General features: G+C 37.8%; 1 protein-coding gene across 8 annotated transcripts in view; it reads left to right on the top strand.

Annotated features, from left to right (window-relative positions):
• The window catches only part of EYA3 (EYA transcriptional coactivator and phosphatase 3), a 111,908-nt gene that overhangs the window by 36,148 nt on the left and 66,012 nt on the right, over positions 1-9,748 (top strand). For all 8 annotated transcript variants that reach the window (XM_032246568.1, XM_032246569.1, XM_032246575.1 and 5 more), the window contains 2 exons: positions 2,177-2,220; positions 8,436-8,515. In XM_032246568.1, coding sequence (XP_032102459.1) covers positions 2,177-2,220; positions 8,436-8,515 — 124 coding nt within the window. The remainder of the gene's footprint in view (positions 1-2,176; positions 2,221-8,435; positions 8,516-9,748) is intronic.

The raw sequence follows: 9,748 nt of genomic DNA, 5'->3' as shown, positions 1-9,748 counted from the left end.
CTTCCCCAGACTTTTCTGTTTGGTAGATACAACTTCAGATTCATTTTCTCCCTTTCTATTTATGAATATGTACTCTGTACTGGGTTGGCACTATAATAATTTAAAAGTGAAGGAGGATAAAGAAGCATAGTTCTTCCTTGAAAGTAAATAAATCTTTGGCCAAGCGTAGTGGCTCATGCCTATAATCCCAGCACTTTGGGAGACCAAGGTGGGCAGATCACTTGAGGCCAGGAGTTTGAAACCATCCTGGCCAATTTGGCGAAACCCCATCTGTACTAAAAATACAAAAACTAGCTGTGCATGGTGGTGTGCACCTGTGGTCCCAGCTATTTGAGAGGCTGAGGCACGAGAACTGCTTGAACCTGGGAGGCAGAGGTTGCAGTGAGCCAAGATTGTGCCCCTGTACTCCAGCCTGGATGACAGAATGAGACCTTGTCTCAAATAAATAAATAAAAAGTAAATTTTAAAATGTTGCTCCGAACCCTTTGTTTCCCCCTTTTTTCTTTTCTTTTGGAGTTGATTAGCTAAATTTGTTGCTCTATACCTCTGATAGAATGAAGACTGTGATAAGTTAGATTCCTCAATCCTCTCATTTTCTTTGTTTGAATTACTATTTGAAAAGTACAGACTGTTTTGGTTACTCAGCTAAGCATAAATTCATCTCTACTACTGGAAGAGTACATTATTATCTGACCTTATATAACTACTATCATCTTTAGATAGGAAGGACAGAACAGTTTATAAAAAGAAGCTATATGTTGTCATTTATGAAATTATGGCAGGCAGATAAACTAGATAGTTGAATTTTTCTTGTCTTTAGCCTGATAGTTTCCAGGCAAAACACTGTTTTCCAATGTTACATGTTCCAGTAGGTTTCCAATGACCTAGGTAGATCATATTTCTCTCACCTTTTTCAGTAAGATTGTCATCTACATTTGTAATGCAGTTATTTATTTGTCACAGTCTGCATGCATACCATCCTGCAATCCCTCAGCCTCCTGGTTTTTTTATGGTATCTTTTATCGTACAGAAGTTTCAGATTGTTTGTAATTATATCTATTTTCTCCTTTATGGCTTTTGGATTTATGTCATGCTTAATAAGGATTTACCCACCTCAAGGTTTTATTTTTGTTTTTGCTTCAAATGCTTTAATGTATTTTTTGTTTTAAATTTAGAAAATTTTTTTTAAATTTGTCTTTGTTTCTTTATTTTCTCCTTTTTGGTACATATGAAAATTAAAAGAACATTGAATAGAATACATTTTGACACACCATAAGCAAGGAACCAAGAATGTTTGGTTTCATTTATTTTTTGGTTGTATATTCTCATGAGGAATAGATGGCCACAAGAAATTTTATGGGGCTTGCATTTATTATTTGCCTTGTCTGAAATATTCAATCTAATATTAAATATCTATGGTTCCACCTGATATGTTTGCTTCAAATTATCTAGGAGAGCTTCTGCCTTCTTCTGTTAGCTTGAAGTAATTTTAAATATTTACAATTTGAATGGCTAAGCATATTAGATATGTTTCTACTACAACCAGTTCTAACCAGAGAGCTCTAAAATCAAATTCTTTGTAACATGGAAACAGAAAAATCCATTAGTATTAACCATTGATCTTTCAGTTGTGGATTCTTACACTGATTCAGTGGAAGTGTCTTCTCCCCAGAAGGAAATAGAAAATGTGAAATATGAAAAAAAAAATAGGCTGAACAATATTTTCTAAATTACTGGTAACCTGATAAGAATTCATACTAAATTTTGACAGTAAACTTCAGTATAAAGCCATTTTTGTTAAATAAACGAGTACATATTTAGATTGCCATCTTTACTGTTTGTTTAAATATAATTTGCCTATTACAGTATAAAACTGACTAGTTTGTTTCCAAGCTTGGATACTTAATCCTAGTAAACATTCTATCTACCTTGAGTAAAAATTCTGGTAAACAGTTTCCTTTGAATCAGAAGAAACTTTTTTCATTAAAAAGAAGTGCTCCATTTAAAAAACAAATTTCATCTCTAGCCCTAAAATATAACAAGGATTAATTAAATAAATCTAAACAAACAAAGTTAAATAGTTATCCTGTAATAGTTAATAGTCTGCTGTTTGAGTAGCTAAATGATTTTAAAAACAGATCAGTACATTGATACCTTTGTGTATTTATTTTTGCAGGTGAAAAAAGCCAAGATGCAGGAATCAGGAGAGCAAACCATAAGGTGTGTACAGTTCACTTTCTTTTTAATGAACTACTCATAGGTTGGTTTTTTGTTGTTTTTTTTTTTTTCCTTTTCACATGCTGATTAGTGTATGGGCATGCTTTGCCCTCTTTTGGTTCTTACTCTCAGCTGTTTAATTTGGAAATTATTTGGTTTAGGATTAAAATTTCTTTCCCAAATAGTTTTTTCGTGAAACACCTGCAATGATTTTTCCTTATGCATTCAATATTTATTCAACAATATGAACCAAACTCATGTTGTATATCAGGCGTTGTACTATATAGAGGAGACTCAGTGATAAAGATGAAAAGCACCATATTCTTCAGTCAGATGTACAATATACAGAATAGGAAGCATAAGTGAAAAAAGGAAATTCCAAGGGATTTGGTATTAATTACCAAATCGTTATGAAGTGACTTAGTCATTAACCCCCCTCCTCTTATAGAAAAGAGGCAGCTTGTTTTCACCTCACATTTTGGTTTCCACATACCATGGTTTTCAGTTTTCTACAGTTCTTGCCTTCTGTTGTTTGTGCGCCAACCATATGAGCCAGAAACTGCATCATCTCTACCACATTAATTTCAAGAACCCTACACTTTTACCTCCACACACTATCATCTCAGCTTATTCTAGAACTGCCATGTTAGCCATATGATGTCTTAAACCATCAATTAAATGATCTGTCATATTTTCACCATCACCCCTTTAAAAAGAACTTTAGTTTCTTCCTTATAAGAAACTTGGCCAGGTGCAGTGGCTTATGCCTATAATCCCAGCACTTTGGGAGGCCAACGTGGGCATATCACTTGAGGCCAGGAGTTCGAGACCAGCCTGGCCAACATGGCAGAACCTCATCTCTACTAAAAATACAAAAATTAGCTGGGTGTGGTGGCCCAAGCCTATAATCCCAGCTACCTGGGGGACTGAGGCAAGAGAATGGCTTAAACCCATGAGGTGGAGTTACAGTGAGCCAAGAATGCACCACTGCGCTCCACCCTGGGTGACAGAGAAAGACTCTGTCTCTCAAAAAAAGAAAAGAAAAGAAAAAAGTAAAGAAACTTCCAGGTGTGGTGGCTCTACTTTTGGAGGTCCAGGTGGGCAGATCACTTGAGTTCAGTAGTTTGAGACCAGCCTGGGAACCATAGCAAGACCCCATCTCTACAAAAATCACAAAAAAATTATCCAGGGATGATGGTACACACCTTTAGTCCCAGCTACTCAGGGGGTTGAGGGAGGAGGATTGCTTGAGCCCAGGGGCCAGAGGTTGTAGTGAGCCAAGATTGCGCCACTGGACTCCATCCTGTGTCGGTGGCAGAGGAAGACCCTGTCTCATAAGAAACAGGAATGGAGGGAGGGAGGGAGAAACTTAACTATAAGATTTACTGTAATTAGGAAGGAGAGAGGGAGGGAGGGAATAAGGAAGGAAAGGGAAGGGAAGGAAGGGGAGGGGAGGGGAGGGGAAAGGGAAAGGAGAGAAACTTAATTATAAGATCTACTGTAATTAGTCCCTTACAAACATTCTTAACTTCCTCACTTTTTTTCTGTCCTACTTGCCTAGCAAAACTACAAGCCTGATTAAACCTAGCTATCTAACCTATTCTGTATTTACTCCCAATCACTCATACATTGTGAGAGAAAAACACAAAACTGTGCTGACTGTTCTTAGTTTCTATTCATGATTAGATCTAAAACAGGCACTTAAACCCCCTTCCTGGTATGTCTGATTGCCCAGCCTCTAAAATCATCTTAATTCCTTTATTCCTTTCCTGCTGCCCTGACCCCCACCTTCTCTCTTTTCCCTCTCTTTCCTACTATTGCCATTCACTCAGCTGTGGATCTTGCTCCCTAGTTCAAAGAGAGATTACGAACACCTCCTTTCTCTTTCACCAAATCTACCTACTTAATCTGCTTCCCTTGGATATTGTTTCTCTTTCCTCTGAAATTAATTCCCCTGCTCTTACCTAAGGCTAACCTCTCTAGTTGTTCGAAAGAACGCATCACTTTCATCTTTTCCTGCAATTTCCTTTACCTTCAGCAGTTTTTTTACTATGCTAAAATACACACAATATACAATTTACCATTTTTTGTTTGTTTTTTGAGATGGAGTCGACCTCTGTTGTCCAGGCTGGAATGCAGCGGCACAATCTTGGCTCACTGCAACCTCTGCCTCCCAGGTTCAAGCAATTCTTCTGCCTCACCCTCCTGAGTAGCTGGGACTACAGGCGTGTGCCACCACGTCCAGCTAATTTTTGTTTTATTAGTAGAGATGGGGTTTCACCATATTGGCCAGGCTGTTCTTGAACTCCTGACCTTGTAATCTGCCCTCCTCAGCCTCCAAAGTGCTGGAATTACAGGGGTGAACCACCGTGCCCAGCCTACAATTTACCATTTTAAGTGTACAGTTCAGTGGCATTAAGTACAATCACTTTGTCTTGCAACCATCACTACCATTCATCTCTATAACTTTATTCATCTTCCCAAACTGAAATTCCATATCCACTAAGCAATATTCTCCATTCCTCCATCTCCAAAAACTCCTGGCAACCGCCATTCTACTTTCTGTCCATATGATTGTGACTACTCTAAGTACCTCACAGAAATGGAATCACACAGTATTTGTCTTTTTGTGACTCACCATGATATCTTTAAGGTTCATCCATTTGTAGCATGTGTCAGAATTTCCTTTCTTTTTAAGCCTCAGTAATATTCCATTGTATGTTTGTTCCACATTTTGTTTATCCATTCATCTGTTGTTTGTGTTGTTAATAGTGCTGTTGAATGAGAAGGTATTTGTCATGCTCACTTTATGGACTTGGATGTTTTTGGATTTTTGGGGTCACTTCATTTTAGAGCATTTTTTTTTCATGATGTATTTGTTGTTAAGCAACGAATTTACATTTGTATAACTCTGAAAATAATTATATTTTGAGACAGTGTGCCATTTCTCTAGGGATAATAATTTTTTTTTTTTTTTTTTTGAGATGGAGTCTTGCTCTATCGCCCAGGCTGGAGTGCAGTGGCACAATCTCAGCTCTTTGCAACCTCTGCCTCCTGGGTTCAAGTGATTCTCCTGCTTCAGCCTCCCAAATACCTGGGACCACAGGTGCCTGCCACCATGCCCAGCTAATTTTTGTATTTTTAGTAGAGACAGGGTTTCGCCATGTTAGCCAGGATGGTCTCCATCTCCTGACCTTGTGATCCACCTGCCTGGGCCTCCCAAAGTGCTGGGATTACAGGCATGAGCCATCGCACCTGGCCAAGATAATGCTTACAAATATTTAACAAGTGCTAGAGTTAATTCACTGTCTTGGTGCTGTTGTTTCTGTTTATTCTCTAGATGGTCAGTTGAGTGTATAGAGGATGTTGCTATAACATAAGATTCTAGGACCATTGGATTTTAGGAATACACTGGACCATAGTAATATCATCAACTTCTAGGATACAGGATCTAGAAATAGTCTTCAACAGTGGGTATATCAGTGAACCCCAGACTTATTCATGTACATGTAGAAGTCAAACTAGTTATTGATATCAGAAATGTGAAGTTCTGTTCCAGTTTTATACCCTTCCCCTGGGAATTCTATGTAAGTGAGTGGTGAGATGGGGTCCAGAAGTCTGTATTTTCATTAACTATTCAGGTAATTATAATAAATCACCCAGTTTGAAAAACTGACACAGCTATTTCATACAATTTCTTGCTCTTACCCTTCCATTTCCATGATCACATCTTAGTACATTAAGTTCTATTTCAAAAATATGAACATTTGAGTAACAAGATAAAAATGAACCTTACTTGGGGATTTAGCTTTAACATTAATTACATATGAGGAGAAATTGTTTGGACATTCAACATATACCATTAAAACTGGGCACTGTGGCTCATGCCTGTAATTCCAGCACTTTGGGATGCTGAGGCAGGCGGATTGCTTGAGCCCAGGAGTTTGAGACCAGCCTGGGCAACATGGTGAAACCCTATTTCTACAAAAATTAGCTGGGCGTGGTGGCACACACCTGTAGTACCAGGTACTCAGGAAGATGAGGTAGGAATATCACTTAAGGCCAGGAAGTCAAATCTGCAGTGAGCCATGATCGAGCCACTGCATTCCTGGATGACAGAGTGAGACCCTGTCTTAAAAAAACACAAAAACAAAAACTGACCAAACAAAAATATATGCCACTAAAAAAAACCCCTTATTATAGTTGAATGGTTGAATTGAATATTAGAAGTCAGTTTCAGAAATGATATGAAAACTTTATAAATTTTGGTGCTATATATTTTTTATACAAGCAACATTTTTTTAAAAAATGTTGCTGTGAAGAAACTATTCTTACCTTTGATTAGTCAGCAGATATATAGGGCCTCTGATACAGTGTCCTCCATTTCTCCCTAGAGTGTAGAACAAAGCAGGTTTCTTTCTAAGGTGGATAAATGTAGGAAGGATGCCTGGGCTCTGAAGAAGTTGTAGTATAATAACAGTTACAGTTAAAGTGTGCTTACTATGTTCTAGCTTTGCTCTAAATATTAACTTATTAGTCCTCATAATAACCCTATGAAGTATGTTTCATTTTTATTCTCATTGACAGATGTAGAAAGGGGGGAACAGATAAATTCAGTCATAGAGCTAGTTATTGGCACAATAGAATGTGAACTTGAGCAGTCTGACTCTAGAATCAGCACCCCTAACCACTGTGCTATAATGGGAGAGAATAACTGAAGAATGAAAAGTAAAGTAGATGGAAAAGGGAGAACATTGTGAAGAATGAAAGTTAGAACAATCCTCATTCCAGAATTTCTGCGGTGTCTCCCCAGCATTAAACTATCTAACATAATGACTTGTCCTTCTAGTTTATCTGACTTATCATTTGTAATTTCTCCCTATTTTCCTTATAAGTTAAAAAAAAATGATGTTGCTTAGTCCTGGGTATAATAACAAATAGGAAATGAGGTGTTTGGGTTTTTTTTTTTTAACTGGGAGAGAAGGGAAATATAGTAAAATGAATCATCTTAAGGGTTTAGAAACCTCTACTTGGAAACAAACATGTAATTTGTTTTTGTTTTTGTTTTTTTATATAATTCTTTATTTAAAAAAAAAGACGGGGTTTCACCTTGTTGGTCAGGCTGGTCTTGAACTCCCGACCTCAGGTGATCTGACCGCCTTATCCTCCAAAGTGCTTGGATTACAGACGTGAGCCACCATGCCCAGTCTAATTTGTTTTTTTGTTTTGTTTTTGAGGCAGAGTCTCGCTGTGTTGCCTCTGCTGAAATGCAGTAGCACAATCCTGGCTTACTGCAACTTCTACCTCCCGGGTTTAAGCGATTCTCAGGCCTCAGACTCCTTAGTAGCTGGGACTACAGGCGCGTACCACAACTCCTGGCTAATTTTTGTATTTTTAGTAGAGATAGGGTTTAACCATTTTGGCCAGGCTGGTCTCAAACTTCTGACCTCAAGTGATCCACCCGTCTCAGCTTCTCAAAGTGCTGGGATTACAGGAATGAGCCACTGCGCCCTGCCCAAACGTGTAATTTGAAAACACATCTCTTCTAAGCCCCTGACCACACAGAAGGCCAAAAGAAAAAAAAAAAAAAAAAAAGAAGGACAAAAGAAAACACATCTCATATAATTATGATTTGTAGCTGATCGAGAACCACTATATGAAAAAGATGTTTCCCTACCTTCCTGTGGTACTTTGGGAACAAGGTAACAGAGCGCTGTTGTACACAATGGTGACTATAATAAATAAATAGCATTGTATATTTCAAAATTACTGAAAACATAGAATTTAAGTGTTTTCACATACTTTTTTCACAAAAAAATGAAAAGTGTTTCATATATCGAAACATCACATTGTACCCTATAAACATATAATATATACAATTTTTTAAAAGTGACAGAGTAATGTTTTAGATGTTGTGTAATTTTTCTTTTACCATATGGTGTTAAAGAAAAATCTGACTTGCTGGGCAGTGACTTAGTTAGAATTTCTGAGTGATATAAAAACTAAAGGGATCTAGAGATCTAAGAACAGTAGAATGCTGAGGGTACTAGCCCTGGCCCTAGCTTTCCTCAAGTAGTTAAAAACCAACAATAAGGATATCATGAAGATTTACCTTGCCTCTTACTTGTATAGCCTGGGAGGAAATGAGTTTGATCTCATCACTTTTAGCAATGCAGCAAATCAATCAGGGGCTAATGTATTCATTTTGGTTCTCCCAGTCAAGTAAGCAATCCAGATGTCAGTGATCAGAAGCCAGAAACATCAAGCCTTGCTTCAAACCTTCCTATGTCAGAGGAAAGTAAGTACCATATTCTGTGCATGATTGAACAGCTCTTTATATAACCAGGTAATGCTATTCTTATAGAGTTGGTTTTTTGCAATTGCCTTGTTTATCCCAAAATATCCAGAAGGCTCTCCCATCCTTGTGTTTGTGTGTGTTTATCGTTGAGCCCCTGGTGAGCTTTATTGATAGACCAGCTGAGAAAAGATCACATGCAATCCACTCACCTGAGGAATCACACTCGGTAATTTTATTTCTGTTTTGAGATTGGATGTTCTAAAGGTAATAGTGTCTTACAGAAAATCAGAGACATTTATACTTAATCATATATACTTCCCATGTATATATTTTTTAAAGGTGTAACTTTTTTTTAAATGGTATATCTTGAGTTCTATATGGTATTTCCTCAAAGGTGATTCTATTTTGGTGGTTCTCAGACCTTTAGCCTATGTAAGAATCATCTGGAATACTTGTTTGTAATATAGAATTCTAGTTTCACCTCCAAAGATTATCATTTAGTAGATCTGATGTGGATAGGGAGTCTCCATTTTTGAAGTTAGCCAGGTGATTCTGGTCCATATGGGAAACTGTCCATATTGTGGAAAACCACTCTAATCAATAAAATGTCTCCTCTAATTTCTTTAATATCCCACTCATCCCCAAGAAAAAGACCTGTTCCTTAAAATATTATACTTTACATACATCAGAATGGAAGTAAGTTGAGTATTCTTGCTCCTTCCAAATAATTTCCTTTTTTCCTTCAAATACTTTGGTCAGTATTTGAAGTCACAGTGGCTCTTGTCTGTAATCTCAGCACTTTGGGAGACTGAGGCAGGAGGATCGCCTGAGACCAGAAGTTTGAGACCAGCCTAGGCAACAAAGTGAAACCTTGTCTCTACAAAAAATAAAATAAATAACTTAAAAAAACATTTTGGTTCATTTGAAGTCTACATCTATACCTTCCCTTACCTTCTTTCTTTTTTTTTTTTTTTTTTTTTTGAGACGGAGTTTCACTCATGTTACCCAGGCTGGAGTGCAATGGCGCGATCTCGGCTCACCGCAACCTCCGCCTCCTGGGTTCAGGCAATTCTCCTGCCTCAGCCTCCTGAGTAGCTGGGATTACAGGCACGCACCACCATGCCCAGCTAATTTTTTGTATTTTTAGTAGAGACGGGGTTTCACCATGTTGACCAGGATGGTCTCAATCTCTTGACCTCGTGATCCACCCGCCTCGGCCTCCCAAAGTGCTGG

This window comes from Sapajus apella, unplaced genomic scaffold, assembly GCF_009761245.1.
Source record: "Sapajus apella isolate SASKATOON/1434 unplaced genomic scaffold, GSC_monkey_1.0 scaffold62, whole genome shotgun sequence".
Taxonomy (NCBI): domain Eukaryota; kingdom Metazoa; phylum Chordata; class Mammalia; order Primates; family Cebidae; genus Sapajus; species Sapajus apella.
Note: the sequence above shows the minus strand (reverse complement) of the source record. Positions and strands in the feature narration are given on the sequence as shown.